Source organism: Dendronephthya gigantea, unplaced genomic scaffold, assembly GCF_004324835.1.
Source record: "Dendronephthya gigantea isolate DGI-Jeju-01 unplaced genomic scaffold, DenGig_1.0 000042F, whole genome shotgun sequence".
Taxonomy (NCBI): Eukaryota; Metazoa; Cnidaria; class Anthozoa; order Malacalcyonacea; family Nephtheidae; genus Dendronephthya; species Dendronephthya gigantea.
In genome coordinates this window covers 210,372-234,430 of record NW_021163052.1, presented here as the reverse complement: position 1 = coordinate 234,430, position 24,059 = coordinate 210,372, and the positions used below count along the sequence as shown (strand labels likewise).

At 38.1% G+C, this 24,059-nt stretch overlaps 2 protein-coding genes and 1 long non-coding RNA gene across 3 annotated transcripts; 2 read left to right on the top strand and 1 right to left on the bottom strand.

The window, feature by feature from the left end:
- Positions 1–12,042: 12,042 nt before the first annotated feature.
- LOC114526890 lies at positions 12,043–13,769 on the bottom strand. The gene is made up of 3 exons (XR_003687373.1): positions 13,439–13,769; positions 13,129–13,255; positions 12,043–12,275 (listed from the first exon to the last, which is right to left on the bottom strand). It is a non-coding gene; the product is annotated as an uncharacterized LOC114526890 (long non-coding RNA).
- A 94-nt stretch (positions 13,770–13,863) lies between these two features.
- Positions 13,864–18,151, top strand: LOC114526828 (collagen alpha-1(XII) chain-like). Its single transcript, XM_028548355.1, has 5 exons — positions 13,864–14,134; positions 16,524–16,621; positions 16,835–17,133; positions 17,585–17,888; positions 18,129–18,151. Exons 2-5 carry the CDS (start codon positions 16,537–16,539, stop codon positions 18,149–18,151), a joined length of 711 nt encoding a protein of 236 aa, XP_028404156.1. The 5' UTR covers positions 13,864–14,134; positions 16,524–16,536.
- Positions 18,152–18,465: 314 nt separating this feature from the next.
- Positions 18,466–22,893, top strand: LOC114526889 (cartilage matrix protein-like). Its single transcript, XM_028548423.1, has 6 exons — positions 18,466–18,542; positions 18,860–19,142; positions 19,351–19,787; positions 20,250–20,574; positions 21,334–21,650; positions 22,027–22,893. Exons 2-6 carry the CDS (start codon positions 18,968–18,970, stop codon positions 22,339–22,341), a joined length of 1,569 nt encoding a protein of 522 aa, XP_028404224.1. The 5' UTR covers positions 18,466–18,542; positions 18,860–18,967; the 3' UTR covers positions 22,342–22,893.
- Positions 22,894–24,059: the final 1,166 nt, after the last annotated feature.

Genomic DNA, 24,059 nt, shown 5'->3' with positions numbered 1-24,059 from the left:
GACACTTCAGCCGTATCAGAAAGTGAGGTGGATCCAAACGAGTGCTCCAATTATACCTTCACCATAAAGTATGAAGACGAATACAGAGTATGGAACAATTTCTCAATAATTTACAGAGGGCAGATGTACTATTATTATCAGTACAGATTGACGAATCATGGGCTAGTAGTTTGTCATTCTTTCGACCAGAGCGTTCAGCAAAGTTGGGCACAGTCGACCCACTTCGAAAAGGAGGATATGGCTTACAAACGCTGCAATGTCTCCGTGGACGGCTTTTTCTGGCCGAATTTCACGTTATACAAGAATTTCAGTGTTTTCTTGCCAGCTACAAAGCAGTTATTCAACCATTATGATTATGGGGTTTTTGGCACATACCTCATAATTTGTTCAGCAAAGTTGAGTTTATCCTGCAATTATCATTTATTTAAGGTAAATTACGGCGAACAATACTTTGTTTGGAAGAACTTTTCGTTGTTTTACAACAACAAAATGTACGATTATAACGAATATCGATTCAGCAGTGACACCTTGGAACTGTGTACTTCCAGTGATTCAAGAGTTCAGCCAATTTGGAGAACCACCATTTCGTGGGAAAAACTGATAATGGGTGCATTTTACTGCGGCGTAGATCAGGGAACAATAAAGACAATATTTCTAAAATATTATGCTGTGTCTAAGCAGTTTACGCTATATGCTGCAGGATCTGCGCAGTTTTTTGAAAAGGATGAATATATGGTACAGTCTCCAGGTACACTTGCCATTTGTGATGTAAACCTGAAACCAGAAACATCGAATTTTACTGCAGAAGACATGACGGTTTGCAATGATTCCGTCGTAAGAATTGACTACGATGACGATTACGTGGTTAGAAAGGACTTTTCACTCGTTTATAAGGACAAGGTCTATGGTTATACTGATTATCGAGTTCTGAATGATAGTATAAAGATATGTAACTCCACCGATGAATTCGTAAGAAATGTTTGGAAACTGCGTAATTTTTATGTCAAGCAGTTCAGACATCGAGAATATTGCAATAAACCCGTTTTCGAGCGAGCGTTCAAGCCGAAATATTACACGGTGCTCAAGGACTTCAGACTTCTCATCATTCCAACAAAGCAAATTTTATCCATGTACGATTATGGAGTGCTTAACGGCGAGATACGAATATGCGATGAAAAAGCACCACAACTATTTTTTGTAGGAGACTATGAGCTGTACATGATAGCGCCATTTTCTGCATTAGCTTTTTCTGTTATTTGCTTGCTTCTCTTGTTGCTAGTTCATGCCTTGCTTCCGGATCTACGCACTCTTCCCGGGTTGAATTTGATGAGTTTAAGCGTTGCCTATTTATTGTGGTTGTCTTATTATATTGCATTTTGGTCGCTATACGGTCGTGTTGGAACATTATTTAAACCACCTTGCACCAGTATAAAAATAGCAATAACGTTTATTCAATATGCAATACTTATGAACGCTGTTGTTAATGTCTATCACTTAAAGAAAACCTTTTGTTCCACCACTTTGGCAAGATCTGATGAAGGCAAGTTTAAAACCTTCTTGAAATATTGTATCTTAAGCTGGGGTGTTCCAATCATTATAACTATTGTCTATATCACACTTGTGAAGACAGGAGTTGTCACGTTTCGTCTGCATATGAATCTTGAAATTCGTAGGGGGTATTATTGTGCCAGTGAGCATAATATTCCAGCTTGGTTGAATGTTTGTGGGTCGTTTGTTCTTCCAGGTTTAATTATTGTCATGTTCGTTTTCACCGCTTATCGAATTCACAAAAAACTCAAAGCAAGCAGTAGCATTGCACAGAAGTCAAATATTGCTAAGAATCGTAAAAGCTTTGTTTATTGCTTAAGTTAATGACCCCTACTGCCACAAGTTGGTTTCTGCCTGTGATAATACTTGAAGACACATCTGCAATGTATGATGTTCATGAAGCCATTGTGATACCGCTGTACACGCTAATGTTGCTCACCGGCGTTTATGTTGCTGTTGCGTTTGTTTTCACCCGTAAAAATTACCAGCTCCTGAAAAAAAGATATTTTCCAAGTAAAAATACGCCTGATAACTAGACGGTGTTGTATTGTTTATAGATGCATGTACGTTTAGAGCGGGAATTAAATGATTAAGGCGTGTACCTGCAGCGATATTTGCTAAAATGTATTTGCAAATAATGCGATCTTCAGCCGTGCGTGCATGTATATATGAAACATTACAAGCAACTGAATTTGTAGCAAAATGGGTTTATAGAAGAGAAAACGTTGTATAAATGATTCAAATAAGCAGTGTAATGGACATTATTGCATGATATATTAGTGCAGTTGTGTATATATATTATAACTGATAAATGATCCAAATAAGCAGTGTAATGGACATTATTGCATGATATATTAGTACAGGGGCCGGTTGTTCGAAAGGCGTTTAGCTTAAACGACAGATAAGCCAAAGTTTAAAAATACTCTCATACATCTTGTGAATAACTGAACCGGCATCTTCTGCATTTAATATGTACTTTCATTGACAATTAAACTATTTACTTCGTAATATTTCAGCTCAGTTGTTCAATAAATAGATAATCTAGTTTTCCATTTTTAATCTATCCACCGTTTAAGGTAAACGCCTTTCGAACAACCGGCCCCAGTTGTGTATATATGTGTGCGTTCATCCACACGCCGGTACCGGATTCCGTCGTCACAACATCTTCGTTTTCCGTTTCATGAAGCAACCATGATTAGCAAATGCTTATCAATTTGATAGATTTGGTATATTTATTCAGGTGTTGGACATTGAAAGTTTTCTTTTATTACCTTAAAAATTTGACCTGTTTCGATGGCATGCAATCCGGTACCGTTTGAACAGAGCCTTAATCTACATGCAGGATGTTACACAAGGTTGTGACTCATGCAGAGAAATCTATGTATATCAGATATTGTTCTTAGCACAAAAATACCGTTTAAGGTTCTGTTCATTTTAAACTTTACTGAAAATTTTAGTAGCAAAAACTGCAGAGGAATGGCGTTTGATATAAACACGCTACTGCATGCATGTATATATATAATCCTTCAGTTGTCAGTCTTTGAATATACTCCAATAAAAATATACTATGGTAAATCATTTTTGGTTGTATTTTCGCTTTTTTCTTCTTGCACCAAGGGTATTATATAATTTGAGTTAATTGTTAAAGCCATTTTGGCTATTTGTGAGAATCAGCTGTCCGCGTCTGCATGTCACTCCTGAATGTGACACATATACAGCTGATCTGGGTATAAAAATCAACCAAACAGAAGCCAGATCTTCAACAAAACTGAATTATCATTTCCTTCATTGTATATTTACTTCGACACTCGAAAATATCAAGTAATTTTATTATATTTAAGCGAAAACACGCTTATTTTTTCCCAACAGTAAATTAGAATTTAAATTTTTCGCCCTTTATATTATTAGTTAGGAGAATAAGGACAAATAACACCAGGGACACCAGGCGTATGATAACTCAGATGATGATCTCAGATCAGCTGGATGGAGCACGCGTGCACTCGAATGTAGTGCTCTACAGGACTTTGATGACTGTTTTTTTTGGCAGCGAAAAACAATGCCCAACATAGGCAGACACTTGATACGATTCCAAACAGACAAAGTTTAGTTTAGGTGTCCACCTGTAGTAACACTGGATCAATAAGAGATATTGATCCTTACTGGACCTCTAGGAAGAACGTTTTAAAACTGATAGAGCTATATATGATATATCCAGTATCAATAAAGTTAGTTTCGTTTGGGTTTCCTCCTGTAGTACACAATGAAGCATTTGTCCATTATTTTAATGTGAGATACTGAAATGCATTTAAAAATACCTTAGAAATTTTGCATCGACGTTACTATAGTGACTGTATGATAAACGCAATACACAAAACTGTTCTTTACTACGGCGCCATGACGCGATTAGATCTTATATATAAATAGGAAGTTTTGTATGATTCCTTGGTAACATTTAGTTCATTTGCGTTGTGAACTGTGAAGCCATTTTAAAATATATTTCCGTCCTAAAATACTTTACAGTGTGGCGTTAGAAGAGTTCTTATCTTGATATGTATTGTTGTTTTATCAGTATTGAAGCGAGCTTCAAGCAAGCCTGCATGGTTTTCCATTTAGTCGTATAATTATTTTCATCGATTAGAAAATGTCTGGATGTAAATTTGTCTTTATTTCTGTATACAAATCGATCATTGTTGACTTGCAAGACAATCACAACTAAATGGAAACCATGTATTATAATATTGGGCGGAATGAATACGATTTATTTCGACACATTAGTTCAAATTGAACAATTTCTTGGTGCCATGCCATGCAGTCAAGGTTTACAACCAAAAATAATGGTTTTCCAAATCCCATTGATCCCTTCCTTTCAATTACCCTGTGTTTCATGCCTGTACATGCTCTGAAAAACCATCGTTTCTTTACCAAGATGGACGAAGGCCATTTCCAATATCGACACAGCTGTGTTCAAGGGTTTTAACGTTCTGAACTATTAATAATCAGTTTTAAAAAACATTTGCTGCTAATTCCTGCGAAAAGATGCGATAATCTCTTGTTTATTCTTTCAATATTACCCTCAAATGCCCTGTTACTTCATATTGGTAATCTCTCAATCTGGACAACAAGCACACGCAAGCACGCTTTATCTTTCCCGCCATGTTTATATTATCCTATTTCCTGATTTGATCATCGTTTTTTGTCCTCACTCGAGCCTTAAACCGCAAAAAAATTGGAAACAATTGCCAAGTACGAGTCTTGCGTTTATTTTGAACCATTAATAACTTCCTGTAAGGTGTTGCCATCAAATAAATCCCCTTAAAAACTAGTTTCTCTCTTTCAAATTTGGTTTATCGCTGAATATTAATACCATAAATAAATAAATGGTCACTCAAGCTTAAGCGGAATCCCTCGTTTATCCCTCGATACAAGAATGGATCAGTATTCTGTCGTGAGGGTTTCACGAATTTTCTTGGATTATCGAGAAATGCGGAGTTTTTTATACAAGTCTTTCCATCTAAGGGTTATCATCAAGGTGCAGACCGGATCAAATTCTTAGTGAAAAATTTCCACAGGGCAATTCATGGTGAATAAACGTCAGCGCGTAATACTTTCGAAAAAACCTATTAGCAACGAACAATAGGAAACGAATGAATTCTAAAATAGAGTCAAAGAGCATTAAATTAACTAAGTTAAGTTACTAAGTACGGCTACAAGTACGACTACGTGTACACGATTCGTCGTTTTCGCGCCAAACTCGGTTCTTTTGCCTATACGCCATCTGAGGAAACTCGTAGTTGTTGGGCTTTTGAATACGAAATCATGATGAAATTAATCAACAAACTCGTATACTCGAAAGCTCGACGACTACGAGCTTCGTCAGATGGCGTATGCAAACAACAAGCGAGAATGACGAATCTCAGTTGTACATAACTAAATATAAAGCTTCCTAATTAATATATGGTAGGAACAAGTGTAAAATTTGTACTAAAGCTCCCTGTTCAGTGTTGACAAGGCGCCTCCATCCGACCTGAAACTGTCTGCTTTTAAATGTGAAAATCGGCAGTATTTGAGGTGTCCAACGGGCTAGAATTTTGACTATAGCTATTCTAAATTCTTCAAATGTAAAAGAGCCCCAACCCCTTGTCCCTCCATGAAGGGTCAGGGTGTGGTGCGTCCCCCCCCCAACTACAGTGTTCTCTGCCTATACTATACCTTTCACGCGACCTCAACCCCAGATTAAAGATTTAACTTGTTTCATACGAGATATTTCAACAATCGCCTTGATCCTTTTATAAATAATCAGATTTTGAGCAAAGGGTCTCACTGCAACTTCCACAGCGAGGCGAAGGTCTTCGAAAACAACACTTATACCATTGATCTATCAAATTTTTTAAACTTTCTCCTACAGTGAGAAAAACAATCTCCCAAGGTCAAATTTAAAGACTCTTTAGTTGTTAATTGAAATTCAAACCACGCTGACACAATCTCGGTACGAAATGTCGGGATAGTGAAATTCATTACATTTCATTCATGTCATCGCTTCAAAGAAGAGTGTTAAAAATACGCAAACCTGATTTTATCAGCGATTCGTTTGTGTCTTCCATTAAGACGCTTGACCTTCTCAGGAGTTCAAAATTCTTAAACGTGCGGAGGTGTTGAAACTTTGCCGTTTTTGGTATCATTTACCCAGATCAGTGTTTCTATTTTGGTGGCCCCAATTTTTATAGTTTTAAGCTCCTGTTAATACATTTAACCTCTGATTGTGTGATCAAATTCGAAGTTCGCGTATTTTATATACATTTGTAACGAAATATAGCTATCTGCCATTGTATCTTGGCTTTAATCTGGTATTGCATGTACTGCTCAGTGTAGCTATCTGGGGCCGGTTGTATCAAGCCCGTTTAGCTTAAACGGTAAGCTTTAAGCTAAACGGGCTTGATGCAACTGGCCCCTGGCATTGTAGCTTGGCAGGTTATTCATCAGTCTTACGAGTTACGACCACTAACCATAAAATGTTTTCATACGTTTAAAACAACAAGTATCTTTATAGGAAAGTACACTGTAATATAGCTTACATATAAAGTTGTAAAGTCATTGACGCGAAAGAGCAAGCACTACGATTCAAGCAAAATTGCATTTGACCTGGCAAATGTGTAAGGATTTTAAGATAATATAAAAATAGAGTGTTCATTGCCCGTACTCGCTCTCAACAGCTTCCTCATGCACTTAAGATGTTTAAACTATTATATTCCTGCCATGATGAGGTCTTTGCAGTGTTGTGATAGCATCTCTCGTTCGTAGAACTGAGATCACTTCAGCACTACGTCATACCTATTAGCACTAAAGAATCCTTCAACTATATTAGCACTGAATCTTTACTAAAAGATTGTGGTTCGCTTGGGAAAAGATGTCAAAAACTCAAAGAAGCCATTTACCGGCCTGCCTTTTGACGCTTAAGTTTGTGACGCAGGGGAACTCAGCCAGTTATGGGTGTGAATGTTTTTGATCCGATAATTATATACGCACAATTCTCACACAACCGTTTGACAATTGAAGTGTTTATATCCTTACACTAGACAAGGATGGGTAACCAAAAAAAATTTTTTCACGGACATGCCATCTTTGGGCGAGCAGTACATACAATTTGTGTTTCCGTTCAGACTTTATCATATCATTCAAGAATAGTTTTTCTTTCTTAAAAGACATGACGTCACTCGGAATATTCTAGTATCCAACTCTGAAATTTATAAGATACCATTATAGTCGCTTTGCAGAGCGTCAATGTGTTCTGCCATTTTTTATCAGCAATGCTGGAGGCACAACGAAGCATCACGTTGATTAGGAAATAAATCAAGCTTTGCTTGCACTTCAATATTCACTTTTCGATAAGCACCCAGGATTGGGTTTCTAATCGTATGAAGCATTTGCCATTCCACGGCTATTCTCGAAATATCTAAAACAAAATTCATGCCAAGGTTCAGTTGAAATCATTCTTCTTTATAACCACATCTTACTTATATCATTTGCACAGGAAGTTCCCATGGAAAAGTTTATACACAAAGTCATACAGTGTACTGACCTATAGATAGATGTCCAGCTATGAATTAATTTGCTTGTAGTTTACGCTACTAAGTTCCAAACGGCTTTAATGAATTTTGCATCACCGGATACTTGCAACAAATAATACCTTATCAAGCATTGCAATAACCAAAGCCTTCGTAGGATTTGATATCACCTTTAAATCGCATTTCTCATGTTAAAATGACCACGAAACATGCTGTATAATAGATTATATATCTCTAAGATGAAGTCATATGAAAAAATATTATTTACAATGTTGATATAAATACGTGTCACGAATGCATGAGTTAAATACATCGGAAATATCGATTGGTTCCCGTCTGGAAAAGATTCAAGGAAATTTGTCCACGTAATTCCATTAGATGAACGCTCAAAGTTTTGACAGTCCAAAATTAAATATAGTCTTGATATTTTTTGTCGATGATATTAAATTAGGTTATCAGGTTTTCCTGTGTTATAATAAAATAGCCAGCCATAACAATTTTGTTGTCTTAGAGCCATTTCGAAATATTTTTCTCATGAGTAATTGTGGAGAACCACTTCCTTTTCTGGCTATCAGCCGCGATCAGTTTGCGCCTACGTTCGGCTTTAATTGACGCATTACCATTGTTTGCGTGGTTTAAATAATTAGCATAAATCCCGCACGTTGCACATTTACGCTGCTTTTTCGCCATATATGGTAAGGCATTCAACGCGGGCGTTTTGAATCGTGTACGAAAATTTATTTTTTCCCATAAGTTGCTTACGTATATTTGCGGATCTATTTCGGCCTAAGTCTCTTGTCGGATGTACGTAGCTTGCACTCACAAAACATGCTTTTTCTGATGAAACCATCGCCAGACGGCTTCTTTAAGGATGTTTTGAAATCCTGTGGGTATTCCTATAATATAATCGGATCGTCATTTTTGAGCATACCAACTTTGCGAGGGACATCTAGAATATTAACCTTTCGAGCAGAGGGTCAATTTTTAACATGCTTCCTGAAAAGATATTTATGAATCAGTCCAGTTTAAAATTAATCATCTTTGTTGCCCACGTCAACACGGATGTGCAGCTAATATGGCGTACAAGCAGAAAGTATTATTAATTGTCAGTTGTAGAAGGATGGCCGATAAGTTACGCACTTCAACTCAATTTCCTTATCTTCGAATCTACAAGACTACTGATATTTAATTAAATAAATTAACTTTTTTTTCACCCAGGCATTATCAATTCGTGCGCCGTTTGTCGCATGATAAATACCCAGTTCTTAAATCCCAGATGCTGGAGAAACATATTTTCCGCGAATGTTGTTCATTGAGAAATGTCTGTTGGCGTGATTTCACTCAGCACCAGTGATAAGGAAAAACAGGACTTTGCCCAAACAGTAGCGTGGGAAGCCTGGTTAAGTTAGCTTGTGAAAAAATGTTGAAAAACAACAAAATCGTTCTCAGAACTAATTCGGTCTTGTTAATACTTGCTCGCATTGATGTTTATCGAAAGTATCAGATCAGTAAGCATTTACTTTAGTGTTTTTGCTAAGGCTTATTTTAGGGTTTACATAAATATCTCAATACTTCCTAATCATTGTTGATTCCTCTAATCTCAGTTAAGCAGGGTAATAGCATAAGCTGACTTAACCAACTAAAGCCGGGCGAAATCTCAGTTGTCGACTTGACAAGGCTACCAGTGGCTGCCACTGGCACTAAAACTGCCTTAAAACAAGAGAAACCCGCTGCCTGAGGTAACCACCTCGTGAGATCTTTCCCTCGGGCTAATTGCTTCAGTGTAGGGCTGATTATGAGGTAATTGTTAATGTAGAACACCATGAAACTATATGGGAGGCTTTAGCGTGACGTCAAAGCGACCATTTTGATGTACCACTTCAAAGTTCCGCAATTTATCCCATGAAATTTATGCGTTTTCTTTTTAATTGTACACCATTATGGCGTACCTATGACGTAGGTCAGTGAGAACCATTTATAGAGTGTTCAGTATCAGAGCGGAACTTACAAGCGTTCGCAAATTGCAACTCAAATGAACAAAGCGGTCGAACAAACAAAACAAACTATTTTACCCAACCTGCTGTCGATGAACGAAAGGCATTTTAAAAAGTAGACGTGTTCGCGTGCTACCGAAGATGAGATCCCAAATGCGAGGTCTATGTTTTGTTCTCATGAATTCTTGCAGACATTGAGATAAGCTTTGTGTTAAAAGATGGCTTCTAAATCAAAAAATCGGCTGAAAATTACCATGCACGAATTTAATGCTATGTTCATGTCGGGTCGCACGTTAAACCTTCAGTTTACGGGGGGTATGTCGAGTACTTCACGGTCAAGGTGAACGAGAACCTCTCTGAAAGTATTACTCATAGCCAAGAATTCGCAGCGCGGTTTTCACAAATCCGCCGTTTCAATCATTAGCATAGGGTGCGCAATGCGGTGGGACTTGACCAGACTGGTTTGGGGGTTGACCTTTTGGGGGGAACAAATTAGATGCAAAGAGGTTATCCTGGATTGATATAGTTAATCTAATTCCATCTGGAATATATACGGAGCACACACATCATGTATTGTTCTATGAGATAAAAACTATTTAACTTCTTCCAGACAGTTCTTAGAAAACGAATTAAGTTCATGTAGTAATCGTATTGTAATTATTTACATTGTGTATAAGGGGAAGAAGGACGTGTAGCTTCTAAACCAAGGGAGTATATTCCCTAGTTAGGAATGCTGGAAACGTCAAACCCCTTCGCTGAAAATGATTATCTATCGTTCCCAATATATCATATCCACGTTTCGAAAATGCACATGAACAGACTTAGGTTTAAAAGTTCAATCGGACATAGCCACACCGGGGAAGATATGAGACAAATTTTAATTAAATTATAGTCAGAAATCCGGGCAATCAATGTTTTTTTTTATCTTCTAGTCCATCTACTGCGTCTGTGGCGGGAAGGTGGATTCTACATGTCTGGTTTTTACGCTAAAGGTGTGTTAATTCAGCTGTGCATAGTCAAAGATTTCCAAAGCTGTGCACACAATAGCCAACCTATAACTCGTCTTAACGTTGCAAAATATCTGATTTTCCTAAATGTAACTAACCAAATGGCTTTGAATATAAGATTATAACGTTCACTGGTATAGATGTTTACTTTTTCCATAAAGCTTTAGTTGTCAAATGATACTTTTTAAAGCGATTTAAAATGGCCAAACGCCATACGATTAAAAGTTTAGCCGGTATATAGACTGAAAAAACATTTTATTAACACCATTGGAGTTAATTTAAAAGCTATAGCTGTCTGGCTCATTTTGGACTGAATCGATTGAGATTTCCATAGGATCGTATTTGCGTGGGTTCGGTTCAAAATGACTCGTCTTGGACTTGGTGTATGTTTTAAGAAACGTTGCAAACGCTATCTCGACGAAAATTACCTTCTACTACAATTTTGTAATAAGAAACCAATTCTGTTCTAGAATTGAGCGATCTTCTTTGGCACTGAATCGTGTCAAAAATGGACTCGAAGGATGTTTTGAATGTCCTAAAATGGTTGCCGAAAGTGTTTCGTCATTCAGGACAATGATGATCGCAAGAATAGGAAATGGGGTCATTTGATCAGCTGTGAGATTTAATCTTTATTGCATCGAGAAGGTAAATATAAAGTTAGAGCTGTTTCGGTATATTTTGCTTTTAAATATATGCACCGTAAATGCAGCTACGCAACCATTTGACTGTTCTTAGGAGGTTGGTCCTTACCAAACCTCTACGAGTACGGTTATATTATGAAGAAAGGCGCTTCACATCGTAAATTATCAGTAAAACTGCCTCGCTTTGAGACGTGAAGGTAATATGTTCGTTTACTCCCAAAACAAACATGCAGCTACTGACTGACTGTCCGATGAGGACAAAACTCATTAGTTTAGCCTCAAAATCTCTTTGGTGTTCAGCCAAGATTTTAAGATTCTTTGTGAAGTAAGGAAAGGTTTATTGTGGATCTAGTCTATAGTCGGATTGACTAAATTTAGTCAATTCACGATTGCCTGTTTGGCACACGCAGAGAGTGCGAGGGACCGCATTTGAACCATTGTTCTGATCCAAACCTTCTAGACAGGACGAAATTTTCTCGACTGAAAAAGTTTATTTTACGAAGGTAAAAAATGAACTCCTTTTACAGCTGAGCAGGATATACAAATTTTGTCGGTTTAATGACCGTCCTCATAAGCTTAACATGTCCTTTCGATATTGTTAAAAGGTTTGTTTTATTTTAAGATTATATCTCATAAAAGCCCGAGTTTTATGGTCATAATTCAATTGAATTAATTGCATTACCAGTATAAATAAATGTAAAAAAAAGATACGGATCGCCCAGTAGGCTGAGCGAGGCGATGCAAACACGAAATTCTTGCTCGCAAAATTACGCTCGGGCAAGAACGGAAAACCAGCCCAGCGATTTACACAATGAAGTGATGGTTTCGCTAATGTTTTAATGGTTTTATTAGGTCATATTTCACTGTTTTGAACCTACACACATTGATTGAACCTACACACACTGGTCATTTAAACCTCCTGTGTGTTTTAAATACTTTTTAAGGTCGCTAACACCATTTGTGGTAAACATTATTGCAGTGCGCGAAAATTCCATAAAGTAGGTGATCTGTCTTTGCAGCGTGCTACAAGTGCGAGAAAAGAGGGTTTAAAATTCTGTCTGCATTTATCAAATTTGTCAGGGTTGTTTTTTTCGACTGATTTGCCAGTAATCTCCTGTTCTCAGCACGCAAATCTTGACCCGTCGGTCGAGGCTCGAATTTGCTCGATTTCCACATTGCAAAAATGAAGATCAGTTTACCTCGATTCGACAATGTATTAAAGGCTTTATAGTTTTTAAAAAGTGACCATCTTTGCAGATCACAAACGATTATATATACTTCATCTTGAAATTGAGCAGGTAGCTATATAATCCACTGAACACTTCATCAACACACCAGAAACACATAAGTGTTATAAGTCCATTTATGGGGAGAGATCATATGTGTGTTATTCCAAGCATTCTGGCTCATGCTAGTTCCGGTTTTAACCGTGCATGTATTTCTAAATAGAAAAGCGACTAGCAGAGATTTTTTCCTTCTCAGTAAAACGCAGTTATTGAGAATTATGCAAAAATCAGTGGGATTGCAAAGGTGAATTTTTTTAATTGCCTTCTCAACCGTAACCCCCGATCACCAACGTAATTCAACGCCGCAGAGTTGCGATTTTCCAAACATCCTATTTTGATGACTGACGGCCGTGCTGTGCAGTGGGATGTTTTTAAACCATTGTGTTTTCGCTGCGAATATAATGGCAAAACGTTAAAGCAGTAATAGCAAAACTTTAAATATAGATTTGTTTTTTCCCCGGAGCATTGTCTCACAGTGTCGTTTGGGCTCACAGCGAGTTATAACGCGATTAAACGTTAGCGGGCCCCGTCGCTTGCTGTGTGTGGAAGTTTTCGTACGTTTTTCGAATAATAATCAAACAATACCTGACCTTGCGCGCACCGCAGACTTTGCATGCCGAAAAAGCGGCAAAAATGGTTGCGTTTGAACGACTTCTCTGAAATAAAGGTTCTTCTCTTTGCGAATAACACTGACAGGCTCCGTCCGAATCGTTTTTCCTAAACGTAAATAAAGACGTTCTCAGCTGCCAAGTATCGCTTGAAAACATTCAGATCTACCGAACAGAAGTTTTTCCCGTTCAGAAATCGGGTCTACCTATCCTGCTAGGGGCTCATTTAATCTGGTTTTGTTGACGAAGAATACTATAATTGCCATAGGAATATTTGTGCGCGAACTCATACCTGAGCTTTGGTTTCCTTCATTCTTCGATTTCAAAGATTAATTTGTGAAGTTTATTCGCAATTTTTCGCGTCAACAATTCGCGTTACTTTTTTTCCTTTGTGCCAAAAGGTTATCGCATTCGTATTTTGTTATCGTGATGTTATTTAATCTGCTAAGCATACAGATCGCTTGCATTTTTCGCGAAACTGCGAGAAAAGCGTTCCTGCACGATTTCTAGCGTATTCGGAGAAGCGCGCAACGTTGCTGGTTAATTAGAATTTTTTGCGCACATTTGCATAAATTGCGCGAGATGAATTAGCATGTGCCGCGCAAATAAACTCCGTGGCTTTATCAATCAACTTGCGTGCTTGTTTAATTGTACGTGAAAAAAGCCGGAAGGGGGTTGTGCAGGTCGTACTCATAATTCTTATTCTGGTCGAGGAGTTAAGACTTATTGACGTTACACAATTCTTGATCTCCTGCGTATGTCATGAGACGCACCCGCGCATACCTCTGTGACACGGCAGGGGAAATACCAAGATATTAACGCAATGACATATTGAAATACCATTTGCCGCGCCTTGCCAAATCGGTACATATAAGAAGATAAGCGTTGCAAGGAAAACATCACAACAGACCAGCAAGTCGCAACGTGAGCATCACTTGCGCAAAGGATTTTGGAATTGTTATTACGAAGAACAGAGGACTATTGTAAGGTAATGTTAATTATACTTTATACTTATGTGCATTTACACTTGTTAACCGTGACTGGGTATACTTGGAAATAAAAATGCCTCGAACTTGGTGAATCGATTCACGTATCGTAATTACAAATATATATATATATACATACGAAACGAATTCGAACGAGCGAGATTTTTTTTCATCATCCTCTAATCATCTGCAGCCCAGCAATATGGTTAAAATTTTTCAAAGGTTCATAATATAACAATAACGTTACTACTGCGTCATACCCATGCAAGGTTTTTTCTTAGACACACTCGGTCTCTTAACACGCATGTTCTGTGAAAAAAATTTATAGGCAAATGAAGGTTTTTTAGTCTTCGATTTTGCGCGACTCATTTCCGAAGCAATCGTATTTCGTCATGATAAACATTGCGATTTGTCATTAAAAAAACACTCCGCGTCGTATTAATTTAGATATTCTGGTAAGTTCCACGTAATTTCTGGTGAAGCTCCGTATCGGACTTCATACACACACCCTAAACAAACACTAAATGCCTTGCGATGCAATCGGAAGCGGTTTTCGGAAACGGTTTGTTAAATTATTAAACAGCAATTTATGGAGCCCTTTGGCTGACGCGCGTCTGAATACAACAATACGGCTAAAAATAACCTTGAAAACAAATTGCTGGGCATATTTCAATCCGCCCGAATGACCGAATCGTTCGCCGCTATATAGAGAGGAAACGCCATCACATGTACAGCAATATAAATACGTTCTACCTAGATAATTTATATAACGTAGTATTGACGTATTTGTACCAGACAATCTTTATTATAAAGTGCCAATTACGAGAGGTAAAATGAAAATAACCACGAGTGCCGAAAGATTTTATTAATTTTCCTGAGATTTGTACAATGCAAAAGCACACAGGGTGTACGACATAACCGCAAAAACCGCAAAATTTTCTGGAACTGCAATTATGCCGTAGCATATGTACCAGCAATTAAGCGATTTAAGTCATTCAAAGCTTGAAAGTGTTCACACTTACCGAAAAGCAAGCACACGGAAGTGTCAAGGACTTCACAAAGCCACGAGAAATTGCTGGTTGCGCAAATGATACAATCATACAAACCCAATTTGTGTACGATGGCTGATTCGCCTCATTGTATATTTCATCGAAGATGTAGCACTTTAATGGTCGCCTTGCTGTGAGTGTGACCAGTCAATGCTTTGTCCCGCATATACGATTTGAACCGTCGGCTATAAAATAACCATTGACTATATAATGGACCAGGGTCATTTCTAATTCATTTTGTGTGTGAGAGACTGATTGCCTGATCAACTCGCTAGAGCGGGGGAGCATATATGTGCGTTGAGGCCATTTGTCCATTGAGGCTTTTAAAAGTCGACTAAAACCCAATTAAGAGCAATGATGGCCTCAAGTGCGCTTTCGAAAGAATGTTTTGCGCCTACTTTGTGATTCATTGTTGAAATTTCAAGCATGTTTGATTGGTTCACGCAGAGATTCCCGGCAATGCACGTTTTTAAGAAAATACTACATTGTTGATATTCGTTTGAGCCGTAAGTGGTAGCCACCTTGGAACATTGCTTACAAACATTCGAAGTAATGAAAACGACTGTGAAGTTCTCGCAGAACAGGTCAGATAACTGCGTGAATGATCAAGCTTGATAAATTAGCTATAGGTCAAGAGTAATTTTTTCACTGTTGTAGATGCAAACACATAAGTCATAAGTGAACTCAAGTGCTTAGTGGGTTGACTTTTCTTTCAATATACTGTCAGAGCTTGCGAGAAACCCGAAGGAGCATTCCTCTGATAAAAAAGTTTTTGACAGGCTGTATGCGCTGATTAACTAAGTACTTGATGACGTCTTATGCAATACAATATGCGTTGTTAATTTGGGAGATTATGAATTTCATCTATACATTCTTGTCTCGATTATGCAGCGATACCAAACATAGTTCAAGCAGAGACAAGTCTATCAAAATAGAGTGTTTTTAATTGCTTCGTATTCTGGAACTTTCTGCAGGATTGTGGGCCTATGTATACTGATAGAAAAACTCACCCAAACCCGGTGGTCCAACTCAAGTGGTATTTTACATAAGTGGATATGTTGGGGGGGGGGGAGATTTATATAATCGTATGGGAATATGAAACTGAAGTGATGGCTTATGCGCTATTTTTCATTTTAATCTGTTTACAACAAAGAGCTTGCGGTAGTCAAAAGTAAACATATTTTAAGTGTTTTGCGATAACTCTAAGTAAAGAAATTGAGCAAAATCATTAGCTCATAAATATTGCAAACATTACGTACGTGCACGTGCGGTTTAAATGCATGTAAAAAGCAAATTGAAGCGTCATTCTTTTCGCTAATATTGTGTACGTTCTCTCTTCCAGTTCTACAGCAAAAATGAAGGGGATTATTTTGTTTGTTGCTGTTTTCTGCTGTATCCAAGGCAACACATTTGCAGCATTAAAAAGCGGAAAGAATGGAGGTAATAAGCATACTCTTCACATACTTACAAATCCAATTTTAAACTGCGTCCTATAATGTTGAATGATGACGCATTCTTTCGTGCTATATCTGAGGACAAACCCTAAGCTTTTTTTGGAAAGACCTTTGCTTTATAAGAACCCTTTTGAAATATACAACAGTGTTTATACAGAATAGCATTCAGTCGTTCAACCGACAATTTTATTTTTTTAAGCATGCACCCAGGAACCGAGGGATATTTTTCTCGTGGTGGACGGATCAGCAAGCATCGGCATCTCACAGTTCGAAAGCGTGAGGCAGTTCATTCTCCAACTGATCAAAGCTGTTCAAGTGCACGAGGATTATACTCATTTCGGCCTTTTGCAATTCAGCTCAGACGATAAGACAAAGGTTGAGTTTGAACTCGACTATTCTCATAAATCAAACGTGTTGTTAGACAAAGTGCGCAGTCTGAAGTACCAAAGTGGTACTGCAACAAAAACTGGCTCCGCTTTAGATATTGTGGAGAGAGAGGTTGGTTTAAAAGATTCGTTTTATAATAATAATTATTGTTGATTGATTCATTGGTTGATTGATTGAGTGATATTAAGATTAAAAGTTATGGATTAAAAGCTATCGATGATATTAAGATTAAAAGTTATCAATATTATCGATTGGTTCGTAAAACATAATATGAATATTGATAGTATTCATTGATTATGGGTAATAATATTGATGGTAATGATATTGATTGAACATAATATTGATTATTGATTATAATACTAATAATGATAGTATTGATTGATTAGACATAACATTTAGAGTGATAGTATCGATTGATGGAAGTATATTTTGAACCAATTTCAATATAAAGTATTGAATAAATAGTCAAACATAATAATACAAATAGTTGTACTGATTTTTTGATTGATTATTTGATTGATTAGACGTAACAGCACTGATGATAATTTCAATCATTTCCCAGGTTTTCACCCCTGAAGCCGATGATCGTCCCAATGTCCCAGATTACCTCATAATATTCACTGACGGTCAGGCCACAGACAGAAGACGAGCTTACAGGGTTTCAGAGAAGCTGAAGCGGAAAGGAGTAAAAATTGTAGCTATTGGTGCTGGTAGGGATAAGTTTAATTTCTTGAAACAACTGGAAGAGATCGCAAGTAGCCCTTCTGACGTGTGGATGGCCGATTTTGATAACCTGAACGAAATTGTTGGTGTCATTGTAAAGGATGTTGTGAACGAAATTTGCCCTGAACCTCCCCCGGACTATAGTAAGTGTTTTTTTAATACCTGAACGTCATGGACACTGTTTAGGAGGAGCAGGGATGGGATGTAGACTCACACTGTGGGGGTAGTGGTGTGCAATATTGTCGCATCAGTATATTAACACTATGGGGGTATGGGTGTACAAAATTGTCGCTATAACATGGAAAGACATCTGTGTGTGAACATGGAAAAGTAGTTAAATGCTCAGTTTCAACTCATTGTCACTGCGTGTCTGTAACATATAGTTCAGTCTGTCAGTAACTGTTAGACATCTATACAACTTTTAATGTTTGTTGATCAACTTTCACTATGCAGAATTCCTAGTTCCTACAACGATTTCCTTCTTTTTGTAGCTAAAACGATCTGTTCACAAGAGCCTCGGGACGTATTTCTTGTCGTGGACGGATCCCTGAGCATCGGACCAACTCAGTTTGAAAAGATACGAGTTTTCCTTACGAAACTCGTGAAGGCGGTTGTTGTTAATCCAAACATGACTCATTTTGGGCTACTGCAGTTCAGCAGCATACGAAAAACAAGAGTAGAATTCACGCTGGATTCATTACACGGGAAGCAACATTTTGAATCGTATCAAGTATTTAAGATACCAAGAAGGCACGAGTACTTACACTGGAAACGCTCTGAAAATTGTCGAGCAGGAGGTTGGTATTTGATCAACTTATATGAGTTCTATCTTTTGTTTTACCTGTTCTATCTTTATGAATTACGTAAAAATGTTGTAATTATGTTTAGTTATAAGAGCTGCATGTAGCTCTGACGTATATTTGAAACCGAAGTAAAGTATATATCAAGAGATATCCAGTTGTTTCAACTGAGATATGGATTCCGCCATTTCAAATCACCTGTTGGCAATTAATCTCAAAAATAGACTTCTATTTCGACAAGGCTAAAAAATTTTGCTATTTTTGTAGCGAATTAATCGTATCAATCAAGCAAACTGACATATTTTCCTTTTAAGGTGTTCACGGTGGAGGGCGACGACCGTCCGGAGGTCGACGACATTCTCATCGTTTTCACGGATGGCGCAACACGTGACCAACGCGTGGCCGTGAGGCATGCGGATAGAATGAAAAAGAGAAACGTGCACATCATAGGAATTGCAGCCGGGCCGAAGCGTCATGAATTTAAGGACCAAGTCGAACAGATTGCAAGCAGTCCTGAGGATGTGTACATGGTAGAGTTTGATGATTTGGAAAACATGCTCTACAGGCTGGTGAATAACGTGTGCAAAGCACCGCCGAGTAAGTATACAAGTCGCCTGGCTGTTTAAACTTCTTTGAAAACATATCAAAGCATGTTTTCGTGAGAACAATGAACTAAATACTCACACGGGACATGAATTTGTCCACAATACAAATCTATTTGTGATCAATTTGTTGTGTAAACATGCCGCCGATTATTCTAAATAAACACCTTCATATTCACTGACATTTTCTTTATAATTTCTAGCAACCTTACCTCCCACCACAACGCCTGAACCTACAACCACCCCTGAACCCACGACCACCCCTGAACCCACGACGACCCCCGAACCCACGACGACCCCCGAACCAACAACGCTACCCCCAACCCCCCCTCCTCCGATATGCCATGATAAAATGAAACGCGACGTACTCTTTCTGCTTGACTTCCCGCGACAAGTCAGAAAGAAGAGATTCCTGTTGTTCAAGAAGTACATGAAAAAACTCATCGAGCATATGCCAATCGAAGATGGACGCTTCATGGTTGGAATTATGCAAGTCGGTGATGAGGTGGAGCCCAGCATGTACTTGAAGTTCTCAAAGTATTTGAGTCGAAATATGTTAAAGTACAAGATTAACAGAATGAAAAGATCTGGGGCAAAATACAGTTTCAATGTTGCTGCTTTCCGCCAAGCTGGTTATGAGGTAAGTCTGTTGTGTCATTTCACTGTGGACTCATTCTTTGAGCGGTCAAACAATGGAAATCAGTTTGAATTAAAATGGGGTATTTTGTTAAGAATATAGCGGTGAAACCGCATTTTCCGTGCTAGGAAGTGTAAATAACAACATACGTGAATGCAGAGTTCTTGAAACACTCTAAAATATCAGTAATCTTTCTGTACCGAAATACAACAGGACCGGTCTCACCGTTTTTAACGTATAAAGGGAAGCGCTCAAAGATTGAAGAATTAAATACTGTTTTTTTTTGGTCATACAGAGTGAATAATGCATGTGTCGCCGGTTTAACTAAGTGAAAAACATAATTGTTGTATTTCTACTAAATTTTCATAAGCTACCGATTTCTTCGAGGGTCTTAAATGCAATATAGAAGTCTCATAAGAACCATTAAACTAGGTTTCAAAAACTCTAAAATTTCTGTCTTTCTAGTTTCATAGAATGAACTACATGTATGGTCGAGCAAATGTCGAAGACGTCCTCATCTTGGTAACCACGAGGTCTTTAAGAGAACGTCCACATTGGGACAGCGACCTCACAAGAGCTAAAAAGGAAGTTGTCACCTTCCGACAAATGGGTGTGCAGGTCATAACGATTGCTTTGGGAGGGGAACGTTTCCGTATCTCAATGCAAATGCAACAAATGGCCAGTCATCAAGAAAAAATCATTCTTAGTAGCTACAAGAAGTTAGTAAAAGGGGATTCAAAAGTAAACGATGTGATGGAAGGAGTCTGTCCTCCGAATGATGCTCTTCGAGGTGGGTTATTAAATATCTTATTTTTGATTTTCTCCTGTGTTAGCACTGGATTAAGTTGATTAAGCACTGGATTAAGTTGATTAAGCACTGGAATAAGTTGATTAAGCACTGGATTAAGTTGATTAAGCACTGGATTAAGTTGACGTCATTCTTATTGGACCTCTAGGAAGAACAGTTTAGAACTGATAGAGCTATCCAGTACAAATAAAGTTAGTTTAGTTTAGGTTTCCTCCTGTAGTAACACTGGATCAAGAAGAGATGATCCTTACTGGACCTCTAGGAAAAACAGTTTAGAACTGATAGAGCTATCCAGTATAAATAAAGTTAGTTTAGTCTAGGTTTCCTCCTGTAGTAACACTGGATCAATAAGAGATGATCCTTACAGGATCTCTAGGAAGAACAGTTTAGAACTGATAGAGCTATCCAGTATAAATAAAGTTAGTTTAGTTTAGGTTTCCTCCTGTAGTAACACTGGATCAAGAAGAGATGATCCTTACTGGACCTCTAGGAAGAACAGTTCAGAACTGATAGAGCTATCCAGTATAAATAAAGTTAGTTTAGTTTAGGTTTCTTCCTGTAGTAACACTGGATCAAGAAGAGATGATCCTTACTGGACCTGTAGGAAGTGTTGTTCAGAACTGATAGAGCTATCCAGTATAAATAAAAAATAGTTATCGTGAAAGATCTCTGATATTGCAAGGTGATGTTTATTCATTTTGTTTAGAACGCATACTAATGATTTTATCCTTCAATCTTTAGCGACACAACCTCCTAGTCCTGATTGTCGCCGAACACCTCACGATATCTTCTTTGTCGTCGACGGATCCGCCAGCATCAAATCTGAAAACTTTGTCCACGTACGAAAATTCCTTATGGATCTCCTCATGCTTCTTCGTGTGGGAATTTCAGATATCCACATAGGACTTCAGCAGTTCAGCCAGGTCGACAAGACGGAGTTCTTATTGAACTTGGATAAGTATTCCGCAGAAGAGCAGATGCGTGTGGTGGACACCATGAAATACCAGATGGGGAGAAGAACCATGACTGGTGATGCCTTGACTAGGGTCGCAAATAAGGTTGGTGCTGTTTCTAAACAGTCAAAGCGGTGTTACACTGTATATTTTTTCACGCAACTGAAATATATTTCTACTCTTTGAGAGATGTAGATTTGGCAACTATGAAACTTTTGTGTTTATCGCACTCCATGCACGTTTCTTACAGTCACATTTTAAAGACTCTTCACTGATTTACATCTCTTAAAAGTAGAATGGCATTGCAAGTGGTTGCGAGAATAATTGCACCTTGTTACACGGGCTTTAAAACAAAAAGCCTGAATTCGAGTGGGAATTATCTTTCGCTGCATGCATTTGCAGACAATCATTTTTCATTTCCTAATTCTGTCGTGTGTTTACCATGATTTAAAACTGACTTTCTTTCGCAAAATGTTTGTAGGTGTTCACCGGTGATCCGTTAGATGGAGATAGGCCTGGGGTCAAGGATGTCCTGATTATATTCACCGATGGCAATGCGCATGATCTGCGCGTTGCATTGAGACAGGCTGAGATTATAAAATCACGTGGCGTCCGCGTGGTTACCATCGGGGCCGGTGTCAGAAAGGACGTGAGGAGATTCGAGGACGAGCTGAAACAAATGTGCACGAATCCGGAGGAAGATTTCTTGATGGTCGATTTTGAAAACCTCAGTGGGTTCGCAAACGAGGCGTTCCCGTTGATTTGTAGAGAGGAGAAGAAGAAGAAGAAGTTGTGAGGTGGAGAGAAGGAGAGCGTTCTGATATATGGCTGTAGGTCCGACGGATCTGGTACATGCCGATATCAGAGATTGTGAGAAGAAACATAGCGGAGTTTGTCCACTGTAATTTAATATAATATGTTGAAAGAACAGCGAAAGACATCAAATAGACTGTATATTTATTGACGTAGCTAACGGTATCATATTAGAGAGAAGAATTAAGCTAGCTGGTAGAGCGATATTGAACCGTTTCCCAAAAGTAGAGAGTTCACTAGCGAACAATTTAAGTGCGAATTTGAAAGCTTGTTTCATGCTTGTCTTTATCTTCTCCATTACTGGCGCGCAGTACAAAGCAGTGGTTTGGTGTACTGATATCGTGCTTTGATAAGATTAGTGTGAATTAGTCTTATGGTATGGACTATTCAGGTTTTGTACAAATTGTTTTTAGAAAGAAAAGAGTTTCTATATCAAAAGCCATAGTCGTCTTCTGTCTTTGTTGAGCAGGCTATAGCTCGAGGGGCCTGTATTGCTGAAAAAAGTCCACTTGCATGGATAACTACCCTTTTATTTAAAAAATTAAAACCGTAGATGCAGAATTCGTATCTGTTTTGACTGAAACGAGCAGAGTAACAGACTTTATGTAAAAATTGGGCATTGCTTCTTTTGGTTTTCTTCGCCAGCGCACGATTGCAAATGTCTACGCTGGAGAAAATGTTTTAATTAAAATGACCTTCAGCACGAGCGAGAATCATCGGAATTTCCGATAAAATATTTTACGAATGATCTGCAATCCTGGCAGAAACTTCCAGATGCTGCTGGGCAGGCAACCTTGTGTTGCTGACAGCATATAACAACATCTCCTGCTGGGTTTGAAAGATCAGCCCTGAGACAAATGAGCTGTTATTGAGCTATTTTGGAGTGTGAGCATATGTCACTCGTATTGATTTTGAATATTTTATAACCATGCACACATTCCTTTCAACTCTGCAGTTTTCCAGAAGTGCTTACTCCCATCGTGCGAATAAATTCTTCATATTCAGTCTCGCATCACAGTCGCCGGAGTGAGTCGACCTTCTCGAAGCAAATTGAAAAATTATAGCTTGAAATCTTGGCTGTCATTTTGTGAACATGCAAATTTTTCTGCAACTGGATTCAAGCGAATTACTCTATTTTTTAAGGTCATTATAGTGCATTCATCAGCCAAATAATATTTGAATTATTTCGTAAAATCTTCGTACAATTGTCAGGAGATTACGAATGATTTTCAAATGCAATGAAAAAGCAGCGGGCATTTTTTATTTCTGTGTACATATAAGCATCTTCAATGAAATCCTTGTCTGTGAACTGTAGTTGAAACAACCCACTTTGCATGAATTGAATTCATCGAGACAGTATAGACGATAAGTTGTATCGATTGGTTAGTCATTGACTCATTGTTTCAAATACACTCGACCCATGGCAAAACGTGACGTTTTCAAAAAACAAGCACAGATACTCAAATTCTCAAAAGGCACTACAGATGCTCAGATGCGCATTATAAGCCTAGATTTTAAACGCCTGTGTCCAGAAAGTCAATATATACATGCTGTAACTATACACCTTCACTTGACCGCCGTTAGCTGCTTTGGAAACATCGGTGACCGATTTTTAATTAAATATACTGAGTTATTACTTCAACAGGGGTTCAAACAGTCTAGTTTATTATGTGATTAATCTGAAACAGGAGGGAGTCGTTT

Bases quoted from the DNA above. Each gene is read 5' to 3' on its own strand.
- LOC114526889 (XM_028548423.1), top strand. From the start codon at position 18,968: ATGAAAAAGAGAAACGTGCACATCATAGGAATTGCAGCCGGGCCGAAG. The intron at 19,143-19,350 runs GTAAGTATACAA...TATAATTTCTAG, and splicing joins CGTGTGCAAAGCACCGCCGA to CAACCTTACCTCCCACCACA. The intron at 21,651-22,026 runs GTTGGTGCTGTT...AAATGTTTGTAG, and splicing joins TGACTAGGGTCGCAAATAAG to GTGTTCACCGGTGATCCGTT.
- LOC114526828 (XM_028548355.1), top strand. From the start codon at position 16,537: ATGAAGGGGATTATTTTGTTTGTTGCTGTTTTCTGCTGTATCCAAGGC. The intron at 17,134-17,584 runs GTTGGTTTAAAA...ATCATTTCCCAG, and splicing joins TAGATATTGTGGAGAGAGAG to GTTTTCACCCCTGAAGCCGA. The intron at 17,889-18,128 runs GTAAGTGTTTTT...TGTAACATATAG, and splicing joins TGAACCTCCCCCGGACTATA to TTCAGTCTGTCAGTAACTGT.